Source organism: Leucopleurus acutus (assembly GCF_964270905.1).
Source record: "Leucopleurus acutus genome assembly, chromosome: 4".
NCBI lineage: Eukaryota > Metazoa > Chordata > Mammalia > Artiodactyla > Delphinidae > Leucopleurus > Leucopleurus acutus.
This window is the reverse complement of record NC_139146.1, coordinates 56609551-56629560: the sequence shown is the minus strand read 5'-3', so window position 1 is coordinate 56629560 and position 20010 is coordinate 56609551. Positions and strand designations below refer to the sequence as shown.

The 20010-nt window shown below is 33.5% G+C and overlaps 1 protein-coding gene across 3 annotated transcripts in view; it reads right to left on the bottom strand.

Moving 5' to 3' along the window:
* PCDH7 (protocadherin 7) overlaps positions 1-20010 on the bottom strand; it is a gene marked incomplete at its 3' end in the record, with an annotated part of 405888 nt that overhangs the window by 210125 nt on the left and 175753 nt on the right. For 2 of the 3 annotated variants that reach the window (XM_082838601.1, XM_082838603.1), the window contains exon 2: positions 5782-5998. In XM_082838601.1, coding sequence (XP_082694727.1) covers positions 5782-5998 — 217 coding nt within the window. The remainder of the gene's footprint in view (positions 1-5781; positions 5999-20010) is intronic. The other variant, XM_082838602.1, reaches the window with a different exon arrangement.

The following is a 20010-nucleotide window of genomic DNA, read 5'->3' as shown; positions in this document are numbered from 1 at the left end:
AAGGGAAATATACACCTGAAGAATAATGCATTCAACTGGAAAACTGGGTATAAAATGTAAAAACATTAAAAAAGAGAGAAGAGAATACAGGGAGATAATGACTTCTCCTCACCTTAAATGACAGAGCGCAGAAAGAGTTGGGTTGATTTGATACCTCAGGATAGAATCTTTCTTTCCCCTCTTTTTAGCTCCTTGATATGTTTAAATGTCACTGGGTATCACCCCTTGGTATCCCACAAAAATGAGAAATTGACTGGGAAGTATTCAAGGTGAGAATATCATTCTTACCAGTCATTTTAGAATGCTATCTTTGTGAAACTAAACATTTTATGATGTTTTCATGATTACTCCATCGTGTCATGTCAAATCTACCTAGAGTTAACAATAATCACAATTATTTTATTATTACTATTTAAATAATAGTAGTAAATAATTTTATCATCAACTAATATAGTAAACTTATTGCTACTCTTTTACTATTTATTTATAAATTATTACGTGCTATTATCTCACTTAGTGTCTTCCACAATCCTACAATTTATTATTAAGTGGGGCTAAGAGAAGTCAGAAAATTACACTGTTAGTAAGAGGAGAAATCAGAATCTAACCCGATGTCCTTAGATTTCAAGCCTGTTTCTTAAGCCAGTACATTCTGTCTACTACATTACCTCTTCTTCTACAGGACAATGTCTTCTTTAGATTCTTTTAGATTGTGCTGCTCATTTTACTGGAAAGCTAAAAAACTGCTGTAGCACACATCTTGATTAGTTGAGACTCTGCTTAGAGATAATCTCTATTATCACTATCCATAAACACTATGAAGAAGTAGGAGTAAATAAGGCCCTCCAGAATTTTTTTGGGGGGGTGTGGACTTGGGGATACTTGGGAGGTACAGAGCCATTTTACAGATGGCTAGAAAAGTAAAAAAATGCAGTCAGACACTGGTAACTAGTCACAGTGAAATGCAGAACCATGAAAATGACTCTTTCTAAGGTATATGTCTCTTCCTACAGACAAAAATTTGCAGGGCATTTGTTTTGGGGTATTATGAGTATGCCATTAACAAGTATATGAGCATCTTTGGAAAGCTGGAAGAGACAGTGTTGTTAATTCAATCTAAATGAAAACAGCAGAAACCAACGAGAACCAGATGATAGTACCTTACAGATGACTACTGAAAATTGGGTATGTAAAAGAAAAGCAGAAAGTAGAGGGTCCTTTATCCCACACAAGGATATGAGTTTAGTGTCTTTTCTAATTACCCTTGGTCATATAAAAATGATGTTTCATTTCCAAATGATATTTCAAATATACTGTTATTTACTTCTGAAAGCAATGTGAAAGTCCATGGCAGATACGAAAAGACTTCCCAGCGGAATGCACCATGTTTCAACCCTCAAGAACAATGTGCTCTAAACACTAAAGCATGTGTAGTGAGGGGAATGAATAAAACAGTTAAGCCTAGTTTACATAGGTTTGAAGAAGTAAGAAAGTTTGTAAGTGTGAAATTGAAAAATATTAGCATATAAAAATCAAAATTATATTTTAAATGTCTGAGAAAATCAAAAGCATAAAATTAATTAGGCAGTTAAAATGGCCAAATTTCTCACCATTTAACTCACCATTTAACATTTTTTAAACCTGCCTTATGGATCAACTCCTATTTTCTTATTTTAATTTATTTCTATGTTATACTATTTGTAAGTTTACCTAGAGGAAAAATACATACTGTTTTGTACCTTTTGTTCGCTCTTATCTGACCAAATTTTATGCTGTGAGGTAAGAAAGTAAATGTGCTTATTCAATTGTGAGATAACTTAGTCATAATTAATGGTTTTGAGGGCACTGTACCGAAAGCCAGATCAAACCTAAAAATGCCTCTCTTGCACAGTGTAATTTGGGGAGGCTCCAAAACTGTCTCCCATACTGACGTGCTATTGGACCAACCTTTCCACCTACCTGGCCAGAAATCACACCCTTTGACCCGACTCATTTCTTTGATTTATGTAATACATTCATTATCTACTATTAGAATGCACGTGTGTTATATAAGTTGTGTAGAAGGCCCTAGAATTACTTCTGCTTTGTCCATATTACTGCATATTATCAAATTCACTCACCATCTCACTAAGAGACCCAAAGTTCTCTTTCTATTCAGGAGAAGAAACTTTGTAAGAAAAACTGGATGTGAGAAAAGAATCACATATGGTTTTCAAGTTAATTTAGTTAATTGCCTTATAGATGATAGAAACAGACCCAAAAGGAGTAAGTGACCTACCCAATCCTAAACGAAAATTGGGATTAGAGGTCAAGTGGGGTGTTTTCCATATTTGAGTTGTTAAACATATTATATGATCAAGTGATACACAGTAAAACAAATTAGCTCTGCAAATATGATTCAGGGGGACTTCTGGAAGAATAAGTAGACCATGGCATGAAGGCAGGGGTCAAAATAAAAACTTACAATAGACCTAAAGAAACTCATAAACACCATTCCAAGACAGACTCTGAAGCCTGCTGCATAGTTAAGACAAGGACAAGCTCTTGCATAGTCAATGGTTACCCTTAATGTGGTGGTGCTTTTAAGCCTAATATTTGGTTTTCATTTAAATTTTTAATTTATTTTATCATTAAAATATCATTAATGATAAAGTATTTTATCATTACTTAACTTCCCACCATGTACTCCATATTTTAAAATATGTAATCCCATTAAATGTATTTTAATAAAATAACAAATAACCAATTTCCCCAATTTTATCAAAGGATCAACTTGAAGTAAACATACTATTGATATTAATTAAAGGAAAAAATGTTAGTGATTTTTTCATTAATAAATGCATAATTCATGAGGGTTTTTTAAAAAGTATTTTTAATGTATAATTTTCATTGTTCCTTTCCAGAGACCCATGGGATATAAGTACCCCAGATTTGAAATGATCAGAATAGTGGGTCTCACATTAATTAATAGATTCTAGTTTCAAGAAATTATTCTTACACCGTATTCTTTCACCTAAGCTAATAAGAAAATAAAACCTCTTTTATAATTTGGCACTAACGTGGGTTGAAATATAGGGTAAAACTTGTTATAAAGAGAATTAACCTATAAGCTCTTAATAAAATTTTACTATGCTAAAGTATAGAAGGCAGAAATAAAAGCTTTTGTAAAACGTAAGTGCATTTCACTGCCTATGTAATTAAATTTTCTTGTATTTTGGTTATTTCCTTACTACAGCATCTGTGACAATTTATTTTTATCATTAGTTGTCTCAATTTATACCCAGTTTGCATCATCACAATGGAATATTATAAAATTATTGCACTGGAATTTATCTTCTAAATTTTACAAGGAAAGTTAATCCAAAAAATTGAGTTATAACTGCATTGTTTCACATAGGTTAAAATTCAAGAAAAATGTTTGAGGTAATAATAATTAGGAAATAGGGCAGCATCCAAAATGGCATTTTCATGGAAAATCCAATACAAATCCTGATTAAAACCTAACCAAGCAAAACACTGCAGATTACCTGGATTCCAATTAAATGTGACAAATGAATATTAGACAGGTTGCAACTCCAATTCTATTTATGCCAGAATGCTCCATCAATATTGAAGATGAAACTACCAGAATTCAAGCATACAATTGCACTTTACTGCTAGACAATAGTCTGAAAACCTGAACCCAAAAAAACTCTTAACTCAAATGTCAACTGCTACATTTGGATCACCCAAAGTGAATCACAATCTCCTGTGTCATTACCTATAGATCAGGGCTAACGTGAATCACAGCTAGCAGATGACAAATGGTTACACAAACACTGAATTTCAAGTGTCAGTCACATAAAATCAGGAAAACTCAGTTACATTATTGTGTTCCTTGGCCGTTGACAAGACTGAAAACATAGTTATAAAAAATAACTAAAAGTCTTCCTTGGGAAATGTTTCTTAGTAAACTTTCTAGCCTCTCAACAAGCTCACCAGTTATGTTTTCCATGACATGTATGTTTCCTAAAAAGTAACTGCTATGTGTTTGTCTTATATAATTATGTTTATTATTAATTATTTCTTTCTTATTTTAATGGCACTGAATCCTCAAACTCAAAAAACAGAAATAACATTAAAACATGATTATAATGCCAATGATAGTTGACACCCAAAAAATAAAGATTTAATTGTACTTTATGTTGTTTATAGTGAGACAAGTACTTTTTAAAACACAAATAAAATTACATGATATCATCAAAAGGTAATGCAGATATACTAATGCCCTTAAAGTAAATTAATCCTGCCTTCCTTCACTTTCATGCAAAGCATTTTAAACCTATTTGCCTTAAATATACATTCATCTGCATTGCAATTCATACCAAAAATTTTATGCTTATTTTAAAAAATACTAAAAAAAAATGTGAATTCTTAAAAACCATATCAAACTCCCATCCACATAAGCACACACTGCCATACACACAGGTAAGCATGACTTTATAGCCATAAGGCAAAATGCATTTAATCTCTGGCTAATTAATCAAGAAGGTTGTCAATCATCAGACCCTGTTTAATATCATATCTGCTCAACCAGATAACAGTGTGGAAAACTAATTATTTAACATGATTTAATTTAACAATAATTTCACTGAAGGTCATTTACAATGTATTATTCTCTAATGTTGGGTTTTAATATTCATAGGTAAATGTCCAGAAAAACAAATCAGACTTTCTCCTGCTCTAATATATTCTATTTGCATATAATCACTAAAGAAACTGGCATATAACAAAAATTTAGAGTGTCTTACTTCACTTGGGGGATGGAATGGTGAAAGACAAAATTCTCTTCAAGGTTTCACTAGAAATAAAAATGTGTGTGATTCCCCTTCCTTTCCCTGCATATAACCAAATCTATTTTTATATATGAAATAATAAAGTTAGCAAGAACTTTACCATTCCATTATTTGACACAAATTTATTCTTCAGGCATCTACTTATAACCTGAAATCCAAAATATAAATCACCTAATTGTCTCTGGTAACATAAACAAATGTGAAAAGTTTCATAAGCACTACTTGCTATCTAACCTATAGGAAAGTGTAACTTAAAGGAAAGTGTACGTAAGGCCAATTGTGATAATATGAGAACCATCTCACAACAGGATAAGAATATAGAGTGCTATAATCTTCTTTCCTCCCTTTCCCTTGCACAAAAATGAGAAAAAACTTATAATTAAATAAGAGGGGAGTTCTAATAGCATTTACAATATATTTTGGAGAATAAGGTAATACTGTTCTCCTTCTTTGACTCCATTTCAGTTATCACTTGAAAAGGAGAGGTTTGAAAATATTTTTCTAAATACTTAGGAGAAGAAAGAATCCAGCAAGGTGTGTTTACTGTCATTTCCTTTTACCAAGACTGGATGATTGCAATTGAAGAAATAGTTGCATGACAAAAATGAATAGAAGAAAACAATCACACAAGACCTTTCTTAGCGGCTATTGTTTAGGTATTATGGACTAGTTTAGTCTTTTCCATAACAGGTACTACTCTGATTTATTTGTAAATGTGTTCATTTCTGACAGGTTGTTTTAAAATGATGGTTCAAGTTTGGTGAATTTTATCTATAGAGTTATGTTCCTTTATTTGGCATTTCTGTACTTTTAGCAAATATTGATTATTTCAAATAAACCAGGTTTAGTGTCAGCTATTTTATTTTGGTTTTAGACTGACCTTTGCAAGTCTACTTATTACGGCTCACTAGCGTGATTATGTGTGTGATGTTGTGTTTGCCCCTACCATTTTCCATATGCTCTGCCTCACCAACACTGCCATCCGGCGTGGTCCTTTCATAGTTGTCCTCTGGGAGTGGAAGGGCACCCAGCCTTGGCCCTGATGAACTCTTACTGCTTGGTGTTTCTGACTCCTCCAGCCCGCTGTCATAGCAACTCTGCAGTGACCCCTGATGTGGGTCCTGGGGCTGACTCACAACAGAAAACGTCACTCTACGAAATGGCTGTAAGAGAAAAGATTCTGAATGTCACTAAGGTATAAGATTGTAAATAATCTTATTTTAAAAATACATAAATTACATACATTAAGGTCGACTGACAACTAATTCAATACAAAACGGTTAATATAACATGTTGAAATCTATTTGGTTAACTCTATTTTCTGAGGCAATACCTAGAGCTTAGATTTTATTATGGAAAAACTGAAAATTCCCTTTCTGAAACAGAAATAAGAAAACATCAATGTCACTAACACACACATGTAAATCTGATATTTTACTTCCACATATTCACCATTTTTCTATTCTGTAGTCTTCACTTCAAATATGTTTTACACAAATAGACTCCTTATAAAAACAAGGGTCAGTGATTTTGGAGAGCAATTAATATAGAGCTAATCCATTGTAAGAAGATTTCATTTTTAAATACTTTGTCCATAAGGCAAATGGTTTAAAACTGAGTGTTTTGGCAGTTGACAAACTACTAAAGGTACAGCTGATAAACAGGAATTTAGATGTAGTGCTAGGAAATAGGAATATATTTCTTACTTCATTCATCTTAAATATATTACCTATTGACCCTGAAAGTGTAAGGGTAGTATTGAAATAATAAACAAAAATTTCCTGAGCCAGGGAATTCAAAATAAACCAAAATTTTTAATTGTATGTGCTTTTACTATGACTAATCACAATTTGCTCAAAAAAGTAACATCATGTACAGTCTTTAAGTTGTATTTAAAGTATGATGCAAATCTTTACCCAATGGGACATCACAATTTACTATGTTACTAATGTTGGCTGGATAGAACACTTAATATATACAGAATTTAAAGGTTATCATAACTACAAAATAAAACATTTTAGGCTCATTAAGGGAACAAATTAATGCCATACATTGTCAGGACTACGTACACATAATATTTGGGGAAAAAATATAAAAAGGTTCTGCAATATTTGTTGGAGATTATTCTTGGCAATAGTTATATTCATTAAGCTCTTGTATGATTTAAAAGTGGCATAAATGTACAGATTTTTGCACCTATAACTCAGACTGGTTCTTTCTAATATAAAGTATAAAACTAATGTTGCCAGAGTAGTGAGAAAGGTAAAGAAGCTTTTTTGTACTTTTAGAACTTGAATACTATTGGTAGAAATCACTAATCACAACTGGGACCAGTAGAATTTTTTAAATGTTAAGGATTATCTACATATGGTAGGTTATTAATGGGAAAGCTAAGAAGAATTGTGACATTTCCCCCAAATTTATAAATTGGTTTTACTAAAGACAAACACATGGTTCCACAAATCTTCCCTTTATTTTGTCTCATAGAGAAGATTGGCCAGGAATATTGTCTTGTTCGTATTTCTAACCCAGTACCTCTCTCTATGTACATACTTGGAGTATACAGTCTTTATAAAATCTTTTTAATTTAATTCAAAATCAGACTTACAAAGGGAAAACATTTAAGGCACATTCTCTTCTTTATAATGTTTCACTGAATTGGGACTGCAGATTTTTAAAACAATTACAAAGTATTTCTAGTACAAACAACATGCACACCATGGGCCAAAATTTACTGGCAACTAAATCTCTAGAAACATTTTCCTTATTTCACTAATAATTCTCATATTGCTTTACAGTAGTATGATTGTGATATTTTACCTTATTTCTTAATAAACATAGAAATCAGTTTGTATTTCCCATGCTTTATCTTATGTGTGCATATTTTCTTTTTTTTCTATTTATTACTCCCGACTGACTGCAGACTCTCTGTGAATTGTTTTATGTTTGGTCTCACCTCAGAAGTAAGACCAGTGACAGTCTCCTAAAACTATACTGTTCTGGCACACAGAAGATACTCAGCAAATACTACCGAACAATAAAATGTTAATGACAATGTTGAATTTAAGAAAGGATGCCAAGAGTCATGAAAACATATTATCACTTCAAGTCACAGCAGTGGGTTAAGAAAAACATACAAAAAGAAAAAGGAGGGTCAAATGTTATTTTTAATTCTATTTTAATGATTCTCAAATCTTTTAGAATCAGTCCACTAATGCAAGGAGAAAGTTCAAAATGAATACAGAAATACATAAATTATGCTAATAAATTGACAAAGAGAAATAAGAAATTATGAGAGATAATGTTCCATCTTGATATAAAAATAGAAAAGAGGGTGATGTTTGAACAAAGGTGGAAATCTCAGAATCTGTGCTTAAATGCTACTTCTACCAAAAGTAATTATAGAATAGCAGAGACAGGTGATAGTCTATGTTTGCAATGAAAAATGTCAAAAATAAAATAATTATTTTTCTATTATGTATTATGTAATAACTACTGTGAGTCTGTGCATTTTTTAAACTTATTTTATTTATTTATTTTTGGCTGCATTGGGTTATCGTTGCTGCACGCAGGCTTTCTCTATTTGTGGCGAGCGGGGGCTACTCTTGGTTGCAGTGTGTGGGCTTCTCATTGCGGTGCCTTCTCTTTGTTGTGGAGCAGGGGTTCTAGGCGTGCAGGCTTCAGTAGTTGCAGCATGCGGGCTCAGTAGTTGTGGCTCACGGGGTCTAGAGCGCAGGCTCAGTAGTTGTGGCGCAAGTGCTTAGTTGCTCTGCGGCATGTGGGATCTTCCTGGACCAAGGCTCGAACCCGTGTCCCCTGCATTGGCAGGCGGATTCTTAACCACTGCACCACCAGGGAAGCCCTGAATCTGTGCATTTTATTTTCTTGATTCCGTACCGTATTTTAACTGTGAATATATTGATCCCCATGAATTATTGTAGGTTACATATTACATTTAACGATGGAAAGAAAATGTTGTAATTTTAAAATACTAAGATCAATATATATACTAGCAAATGCTTAGATCCATTAATAACTCCTTTTTATAAAAAGCTTTTTCATTTAAAATAATATCTAAATGAGTGGAAAATGATTCATAATAAAAATCTAAAATAAAGAATATCACACAATGGGTCATAAAATACTCCATCTATCATTTTTATCTACACGTAAAAATATCCCATTAGAGCTCTACATACAATATAAACATTTCATTACTACCTCTTAAACTTTATTTTGATAAATTTAAATAAATAAAATCTTGTGACAAACTATTTAAGTTGGTAATGTGAACCAAATTGGTACAGAATTCTGAATTCTGAAAGAGAACCCATTAATGCAAGAATTAAGTTTAATTCTAGTAATAAATCACACGTGTAGATTTAGATAGATAGGTAAATAGATAGGCAGATATTTCAGGAGACAGACAAGTATTTACACACTATCCTTCATCATTGGGTTGGGTCTATTGAGAAGATAGGTTTTATGGCAGAAGTTATGACACAGAAATTCATATTATTTACATAGTCCAGATATATTGACTAAACCAGAAATGTAAGCAATGTGTTGACTGTGTGACAGAGAGAATGAGTTTGCATTGTATATGTAACTATCACTTTGTTAATGACTGATACTCTGAAGCAGAGTGATGATTCCTAAACCTAGATGTGCCTCAGAATCATCCAGAGTACTTCTGAGAAAACACCATGCAAATATCTGGCCTCAGCTTAAACCCAGTGAATCACCATTCAGGGTGGAACTGGATATCAATCATTTCTAAAATCTCTCCAGGTGATGAAGAGGCACAGAGAGGAAGGAGAAACCCTACAGTCGAAAGACTATTTGGTCAAAAAGACTAAACTGCTTCAGGAAGCCAGCTGGTCCCCTAAGTGTTCATAAAATTTCCCTGGAGAGTCAACAGAACCATGATTTCATCTTGGGATGCAAAAGTATAATATGAAGATATTTAGTGACCTGAGGTGTCTGAGCTTTCTATTTTTCTGTCTAGGATGATAAATGACTTCATGTCTTGCAAAGGCAAGCTGGTCTATACAAAACAGGAAAAAGCAGAAGAGCTTGAGGACGAGTGTCAGCTTCCCAGATCTTTGAATCTATGAAGATGTGCTTGAAAATTGAGTAAGTAATGCAAGAAAGAAGTGTCCAAGAAAATTGTTCCAAAAATTGTGCATGGGACATGTGGGAGAATTATAAACAAGAGGGAGTGGAAATCAAAGATTTTATTAGGCAAATAAATGATCTAATTAAAGGGGTGAGATTAAAGACATGATCTGACAATTCCCTGCAAAAGAGAAGGAAGAAGAAATGTTGAGGGCAGAGGATTATGCTAAGAAAGAATGAGGGAACAGCAAAAAGAATGGCCAGCAAGGACACTATAAAGCAAAGCTGTGTGGCTGACTGGATCTAGTCGTTATACCTACACTTGTTTTGTCCCGTTATGTCCCAGGGTTTCAAGGATGTTCCAACAATAATTCTACACATTTAAGAAACTGAAAATCTTATATTAAAACAGACAAAATATAATATGATTAAGTTTCCAATAAAATAAAGGTACCCCCAAAATGCCATGAAACCTGCTTAGGAATTTAGGGCAGGCATTGCAAAGGAGGGGTTTCTGGGTCAAGATCTCTAAAATAATTTTGATAGATAATACAGATTTGAAGGCTGATAATAGATTTCATATCTGGGACCAGCAGCAAAGGATAAAAAACAGGGTGAGTAAGAAAACCAGGTCATTTTTGAAACTCAGAAGCCAAGGAAGCTGTTAATTTCAGGAAAGAGAATAAAATCTTACATGATCAAAGCCATCAGAGATGTTGAGAAGAATGCTGATTACCAAAGGTCCATTGGATTCATCCATTAGAGGGGCATTTTTGCTAAAAAATCTCTGAACTCTGGGGAACAATTCTAGGAGATTAAGCCACAGGAAGTAAAAGACCCACTTGTAAATATATGGAGAAATGGAGAAAGTGGGGACAGACTACTAATTTTTAAAATATGGTATGAGAGATGTGGGGTAGCAGTTAAAAGAAAAAAAAGATTTGTGTAAAATCTTTTTTTTTGTCTTTTTTCATTGTTATTGAAAAAGTTTTGCTTTAGGGTAAATAGTTGAAGATGCAACAAAAAGGGCATGCAAAAATATGCCTAATAACATAAGGTTGTCGGGGAATGAAAGAAATCAGAGACTGGAAGTAAACTAACTAGAATTAATGGAAAAATGAAATTAAGAATAAAATCACAAAGGCAAGGTAAACAATAAAACTCATTGAGGAACTGCATGTATGATTTGTGTGTGTGTATGCGTGTGTGTGTATGTGTTTAATGAGAAAAAATATTGTATATTAGAAATAATAGAAAAAAAAATTATTCCAAGTAACATTATAGATTCCCCATTGACCTCAGACAACTTAGCTGACCCTTGGCTCTTGTGCCTTAGGCTCAGGGTCTGTAAAATGCAGAAAATAATACCTGCCCCTTACTAACTTAAATTCTCTGAGAATTAATGAGATAGTTTATACAGAAGAACCTTAAGCTTGCTCAAAGACATATACTATAAAAGGTATTATACCTCAGGCCACAGCTATATAACTAGAGCTATCTCCCATTATGTTTTAGGTTTTTTGTTTTTTGTTTTTTTAAGAAAATATAGAGCTGGCCCAGCAATTTACAAAGTTTCTAAATATAATTTTAAAAATTCATATGAAATTTCAGACCTAATTTTCCAATTCATGCACTAAGTTTTTATTATTCTACATGCAAGTTATTTGTAAAACAAATAGGTACATACAGTAACACCCACATTTTTCAAAAACTATTTGAATCTAATCATTTTTATTGAGCATGCATATTTTTATATTCAATTATTTAAGAATGACATTCATCAATTATCTTTTGTTTCCATTATGACACACTAGAGACTTTCACTTGAAGACACACATATATTCAAAGGTAACTCTGGATAATATCCAATCCCTGGGGTGTGGGACGTACCTCCATCCTCATGCCAGGCCCCAGCTGACGAAAATGCATTAAAATTGACTTTGCTTTAAACTACTATAGACTGGGAACCAGTCCATTCTTTATATAATCTTTATCCATTCTTTATATAATTTTATTCACTTTCTGTTCTAGAAATCTAGAGGTCAAATGGGAAGTGGATACAGATGTGAATGGAGAGGTCTTCTCCCTTCTATTCTTTCCCTCATGCTGTGGGAGTCCATAAGTATGGCTGTGTCTTCCTATCCTCCTCTCCTCATTGAGAATTCTGATGAGCCCAAGGTGAGGGACATGTGATCGCCATGATCATTTCCACATAAAATCAACCTCAGAGCCTTGAAAAGGCAAGCATAGCAAATAAGGATTAAGTTGGGTGCTGTGGGGTTATACAATGTAACATATTCAATAAATGCATTTGCTTATTAATATTTTGGATTTTTTAAAATTTGGAAAACATGAACATAAGTTAAAATGGTGTATTGGTAAACTTGGGATCAAGAGAAAGACAGTCTGCCTAGATGAGGAGGGGATTTAGAATATGTCTGGATGACAGAAACAATGCTTTTGTTCTAATGATAGTATTGCAAGGGGTAAGGCATTCATGAAGGGAAAAGGTGATGAGCATTTGATTCATTCATCTTTTCTGTCAAATTTCATCTCAGCAATTGATAATATGGACTACCAAACAGTAAACCTAAATCTAGGCAGTCTAGCTGGTTTAGAGGTCACATACAAAGTTATCACAATCCCCACTTCGAATATGGAGTAGAAGCCAGATCTTATCCTGGTCTTATTCAGAGAGTTCAAAGTTAAGTCCATACATTTCAAATTCATTAGAGGACTGGAACAATTTTCTAAAAAGTCTTTTTTTTAATATCTAGAAAGTTGATGTCAAATTCTAATACTGCCTCATTTTTTATATTGCAGATTCATTTCTAATTTTTTTAGAGAACCATATAACTGCCCTGCTTTTTTGACAGTACTGATATAATAGCATATACAATTTATAATCTACACCTTTAAGAAAATTCATTCTGAAATTAACAGTAATATGTTATTCTGTTTTCAGAATGCAGTCATTGTCAAATGTGTTTAACATTTCCAAGTGCTACCTATTTTAAAAAAATCTTTGTCACAAAGTTCATTTATAGTCTCTAAGAAAAGCAATAAAGACCAGATGCATATTTGCAAATATATGATAATAATGAAAATTTTATTTTTATCCATTCTTAATTGTTAGATTGATTAAAAGGTAACCATCATACCATAAAAGCAAATATTAAGTCCCATAATCAGACACACTTAAAAATATTGGCCTTCCATCTGCATTATCAAAATCTTCTAAGTTGCAACCTGTACAATAATAATGGATTGTTTTCTCTGATAGAGCAGTGGCCAATTTTTGAAAACGGAAAAGAAAAGAGTTGAACTTTAGGAACATCCTGTTATACACAATGCTTACAGTAAAAGAGAAAACACAGCATCAGGTTAAGAATGTAGAAAGTTTCCCCTTGGAGTCCATCAACCTAGTGAAACTACTTTTATGAGGATTGCATCTGCAAGAGGATAGAACTCTAATGATGCCTCTGGAAAGAACTTCAGGTTAAATCTCTCTGCTCTGTGTCTTACAGACAACTTTATGGGAAACTTTAAATTTGCACCTTCCTTTTTAGCTTCAATAGTTTCTCCATAAATCGTCTCCTTATCTGGAACTCACATACAGCTGTCTCAGTCACATCAATTATTTCTGAATGGGCTGAAAAGGTTTTTTTATTTTTTCCAATTCACTTCGTTATGTCCATCAAACAGACTTCTAATGACTCTCTTTGTCAGTCATAAAGCACTGAAACAGTCATGGAGCAGAACATTGCTGAATTATAAGGAGCACTGCTTTTGCTTTTTACTTTTAAAGAGGAGCTATCTAAGACAGTAAGATCTTTCCTTGCATATGAACAGGTACTTGATTAATCTGCAAGCATTGTCAACCAGTGTCAGTGGCTAGTGAACAAACATATCAAGGATTCCATAGTGCATTAGCTGGAATATGTCTGGCAGAATCTACAAACAAACTTTAATGAGGTCTTTTAACTTTTGGGGGGCATCTTCCTTTTCTAACATGTTAAGGTTGTTCTGTACTTCAAACTGTCTTTCTTTCTTTCAAGCCAATAGCAGATGAAAGGGTATTAAAAAGAAACATGCCGAGACATTTGGATTGGTTAATTAAAACACTCATTTGAGGAAGGAGAAGTTAAATAACTGTATTTCTTTTCACTTGCATGCAATTACATATTTGACATTATTGTGTATATTTGTCCTGCAGAAACTAAGAATGCAGGTTATACTTTATAGTTCTTAGTCCACTAGATCACAAACAATTTAGTATTGCAAAAGAACAATAATGACAGTTAAAATAGGAGCTATTCATTTCACATGGGTCATGTTGATATTCTGATTTTGCAAATGAAAAAAAAATAATGAATTTAATATTCAAACTACTGCAAGAAATACTGTAACCTAAAAATACAAGCTTGTCTCCTATTTTTTTTCTAACGAAAAATATCAGAAAACAGAACAGAGAAAGCCTAAAACTCTTAATAAATATAGGCAAACATTTTTTTCTGAAAACTTCTAAAAAAGATATTGTGCTCTAAAACACAAACTGTGGGTCCTGTATTTTGTGGACACGTTGTTTGATCTAGTTTTTCTCTTTCTGCTGGTTTCCATTAAGCCTAGTTGAGGATTTGGCAAACTTTTTCTGTGAAGGGCCAGAAAGTAAATATTTTAGGCTTTGTAGGTCATAGGTCTCTGCCACAATTACTCATTCTGACATTGTCCTGCAAAAACAGTCATTGAAGATTCATAAATGAATAAGAATGGTCATGTTCCAATAATACATTTTTTATGGAAATAATTGGAATTTCATATAATTTTCCTAATTCATAAAATGCTGTTTTAAAATGTTTTCAACCATATAGAAATGTAAAAAATCAAATGTAAAAATACAACTTTTCTATTTTATTAACATTTTTCAAGTTATTGTGGACTTTTCAACCAGTGTGTAAAGTCCTCATAAACAGTGTGTAGCAATTATACCTCAACAGTGCCTTGAAAATAGTTTAGATTCAATTGTCATTTGTTAGCCTGTTTTAATATTTACTGTCCTTTTTTGCAAATAACTCTGAACTGGAGAATCAGGAGACTTGGAGTCAAGTACTTGCTCTGATACTAAGAGTAAAATCTGGTGGAAAGATCTATCTTTCAGTTTCATCTTCAACTTTAAAAGGAAGGAGTTATAACAAATGATATTTAACATCCTTTCCAGTTCCTTAATTCTTTGAAACTATAAGAAGATAAGTTTGTTCAATAAGTGAATAAATGGCTGAAATCCATGATTTTAAAGTAGTCTTTGCTCACCCATTAAGAAACTCCTTAGTACATTGTATGGTCTTGAAAACATGAATGCAACTTGAAGAGCATTTACTCATGAACCGAGAACCATGAACAAAAATATGTATACCAACCAAACATTTCAGTCAATTACCTTGATGAAAAGCTACAAAGATGACAACGTCTTTGAGAGAGGTGTTTGTAACTAGTAAAGAAATTCTCTGGAATGTCAGCTCCATGGAATATGCTTATCTAAATCTTCCCTACCCTCTGAAACCACCTCTTCTGTGATTTCTTCTTTGACTCAACCCAAAAAAATGTTCAGTTGAGTTCCTACGGTGGGTTAGAGGCTGTGAGATCTCATTCGTCGCTTAAATGTATGCTTCGAATAGCAGAGGTTAGCAAGGTTGGTATGAAATTGAGTGGTAAAAACATGCTGAGCCATTGATTAGATTTCACCTGCCAATTCATTTGAGACCCTACACAGCCCCTTGGAAGTTTCTATGTTTACATGCACAGAGAAACAGGAAGGCAGAGGGAGTCCTAGTTAGGAAAAGTACTGACAGGCAACTAATGAGAAAAAGACGATCTTTGCAATAATATTCAATCCAACCAATACTTATTAAGCACTTGCTTTGTGCCTACCACTGTGCTGAAAAATCTACATGCTGCAAATTTAGGCCTTAAGCTCAGTTGGACAAGTGTAGATTAATCATACAAAAGCACTCACAGAATATAAGCAAAGGTTTCTTTCTCCTTTTTTCTTTTGGCTATTGTGATAGTCATCAAAAGCTCAGTTCTCAAGCCTCTCAGTTGCTTTGCATGACTACGCTACACACCCATGCAGTTCCAGAAGCAGCTGAATGAGGTTGATAAACCTGTGTCTTAAACTACACAGTTGGAGTTAGTCTGCAGCAGTTCAAGGGAGCAATGCTGAAGAACCAAGTGTAACTCCAAAAGATCTGCCCAGGTTTCCAACTATAAAGCACTAAAAATGAACAAATAAACAACAACAAGGACAAAAAATAACCTTTAAAAAGTTACCTCTTAAAATACATAGAAGTTTAGAAGCACAGACAAGGAGCCTGCCTCATAAACACCTGAATCAATCCTCCCATACTGAAATGAATGAAAATAAAACTTGCATTTTAGGATCCACTCAAACAGATGCTCCAGATTTTTTTCTCTTTTTTTCTTTTCTATCTCAGACATTTCATCAAAACTGCACCTGGTAAAATCTGTCTGGGAAATTACATGCATTTTTAAAACACTGGGTTTTCATATTCTGTGGAATGGAGGTTTGTGTCCTTAAGTAGCTTTTCCTGGTATGGATGGATTTAAGTGCCTGACAGGAGTCAAGACAGACAAATGGAACAAGGCTCCGAAGTGTTACTTAAGCATTTAATTATTAAACTGAGCTGAAACCTAACTAGATTCAAGACAGAATCTTCTGCTACCTATGTGAAACTTCTGCTACCCCGGTGAACCCATTTTCTCTGTCATCCCTGCCGGTTTACTTATTTTATCTGTACTTTGTTGAAAAGTTACCAGTGTCCCTAAGGAATAGCCTATTCCATGCCCACTATATGCTCATTTTCATTCCTTAATACAAGTCAAACGACTCCAGAAAAATCAGTGAAAGTGGTTTTGGAAGGCAGAAAGGTGGACCCTGATGATGTCCACATCGTAATCCCTGGAACATATGACTAGGTGATTTTACATGCAAGGGGGAATTTAAGATTGCAGATAGAATTAAGTTTGATAATCAACTGACCTTAAAATAGGGAATTTATTTTGGAGTATCTGCCTGGGCCAGGTGTAATCACAGGATTATTAAAAGGAGAAAGGGAAGGTGGAAAATGAGGTCAGAGTGATGCAATGTGAGATCTGTACTCACCTTTTCGAGTGTTGGAGAGGAAGGGGCCACATTCCAAGGAATGCTGGTGGCCTCTAGAAGCTATTAAAGGTAAGGAGGGGAGCACATTTTCCTCTAGAGCCTCCAGCATAAACACTACCTCATGTTGATTTTAGCCCAGAAAGACCCATTTTGGATTTCTGACATCAAAAATTATAACGTAAAAAAATAAGCATAGTTTTAAGCCATTAATTCTTGGTAATTTGTTATAGCAGCAATAAGAAACTTATATAGTGGGTCATGGAGCCTGAGATAAGATGGGAAGAAAAGGGAAGTAAAGCAGTTGGACTTAGGTTTCACATTTATGAAAGAGGTTAGTCATCATTCAAATTTAAACTGGTGTTCCGTTCCTGGATCACTCCACTTGTAGGGCATTGAGAACCAGCATTTAATTCTAATAACTGTACTTATTTTATAAAACACTCAAATCTATTGTTATGTATTTTATATTAAAAGTGTTTGGTAACTATAAAAATGTCAAAATAATCTTTGTAACCTGATTTTCACATTTGTTATTCTTTTAATGCAGTGAAAATATCAATACCAAACAAAACCAAATTAAGTGGACTAGGTCTCTGTCCACTCATTCATGTGGGGAAAACCACTTCAAATTTACATTTCAGACCTCTCTTATCAGATAACTAATATTGTATTTGGGGAAACCCGTGGACTTTCAAATCAGGAAACCATAATTTGTTTTCCTGATATTAACTAGAAGTTGAACAAGCTTGGGCTACTGACAATTCTTCTGAGCCAGGATTCAACTTCTGTAAATATAAATGATAATCTCTCCATTTAAAATACAATGAAAATCCAATTTGATCTTATAAGTGAGTCAGATTTTATATTATGAAGTGTTCTATAAATTATAATGGTGAATTGAGCTCAAAATTTTGTCCATAGGCCAAAGATTTAGGGAGCTGATAACGGTCACTAAGAAAAATTCCATAAACTTGGAAGAAATGAATTCTTCCCACCATGCTAGCATTAAAAAAAAGAAAAAAAAGATAATGAATGTCTTGATTTTCAAGAATAGCCTCATCTATACTGGAGAGTTAATAAATCCTAATTGGTGCCTAACTGGAGTTACCATATTTGTAGATATTGCCTCTTGTCTGCTACTTTCTTTCTTATTTCTTCTTTGTTTTATACTTGTGTATTGAAGAAACTTTCTAGGAGGGTGAATTCTTTGTATTAAAAGTTGAACTTTTCAGAAGAAAAATGGAAAATAAATTCACCAAATAAATAATAAGTAAGCATGTTGGCATTTCATGATTCTTTAGGGAAATGAGGATACTCACAACTTGACCCTAACATGAGGACTCAAAAGTGATTCTTATACAGAAGGGCAAGTGTTCAGAAACACTGACTGGAGGTTAATTTTTAGCCATAATTTGAAAATGTAACCAATAGTATCCAATATTTGCCATATATTGTTTCAATATTAAATGCCCCAAGACCAACTTATTTCAATTCCCACCTCCTTGAGAAAAATGGTCAAATTCTTAAGCTTATAGAAAATGCACATTTTTAAGGATGAGGGAAAAACAAGTCCACAAAGCAATAACATCATAAGACCATCATATTTTATTATTAGTACTACTATTTGGCTTTCTAAGTCTGTTTACCTCTCATATTTAGAAGATACATGGGGAGCCATATATAAAATAAAATACTTTATTCCTTTTTTTTAACCTTATGACCTTTTCCAAGTTTCTGATCTTTTTTTTTTTTTCACACAGCTTTATATACATTGACATTTTGTACACATTGCTTCACTGATATCTTTTTTTTTCCTTCACTGATATCTTAATTTTCACTTTAGAAGTGCTAAAATTGTAACACTTTGACTCCCATAGTTTGTGAAATTCATTATAGTCTATTAAAGTTTTTGAATCACCAGTGTTTCTGCCCCTTGGATCTCATTATACACATTATGTGTGTCAAGAAATAAAATTAATAACAAACCATGTAATTAAGTTAACTCTTGTATTCTGGGGGAAACAAAATACTCATGGCATGCCTGTTTTTTTTTAATATTTAACTTCAGTTTTTTTACAACTGCTTAATTGGCAGATTATGAATTAACTAAACATAGCATGTATTATCTTCACCTAGTTCCACAGAGAGCCCTAAAGTAGAGATACTATGCTGAGCAAGAAACTTACATATTGCAACTGATCAATGGGAAGAGAAGCCTTTCAAGGTGGCAATCAGTATCGATAACTGGTAGCAGACATTTCCCAGAACATATTGCAAGAAGGCAAAATCTCCTTAATGATATAGCTGATAAGGTTCTGTACTTAAAATGTGTAGTGCTATTCCCTAACACTCATTGATTGCTTACCATGTGTCCATTCAAAGCTTATTTAATTTTCACAATAGCACTATGAGGTAAATGTAGAAACCAATACCCATGGAGGTAAATTGCCTGAAGTCACACAGTTGCTAAATGATCCACAGGTTGGTTCTTACTCATCAAGCAATAGCTTGGACTTAATTGGACCCTGAGAAATTGATAAACCGACACTGAGGCTTCTGCATACATTCACAGTAGCACTGGCTTAAAGAAACCATATTCTAGCACAGGTCAGCTTACTTAAAAGCAAAGGATGGTAGAACCTGGACTACACAAGAAAACAAGTACTCAGGAGAATAAAGTTGATTATTTTAGCCACTTCCGATAAGGGCTCCTTAGGCTGAAAATTAGACACTCAGCTTTGAACTCCGCTGGAGATTATCTGTAGTTTGTTGTTACATTTAAGCCAAGTATAGAAGAAAAGACATATAGCTTACCTTCTACCATGTGGGGCTTAAGTAATTTTCTTAAAGTCCAATAAACCTTCCTGCTTTGTTTTA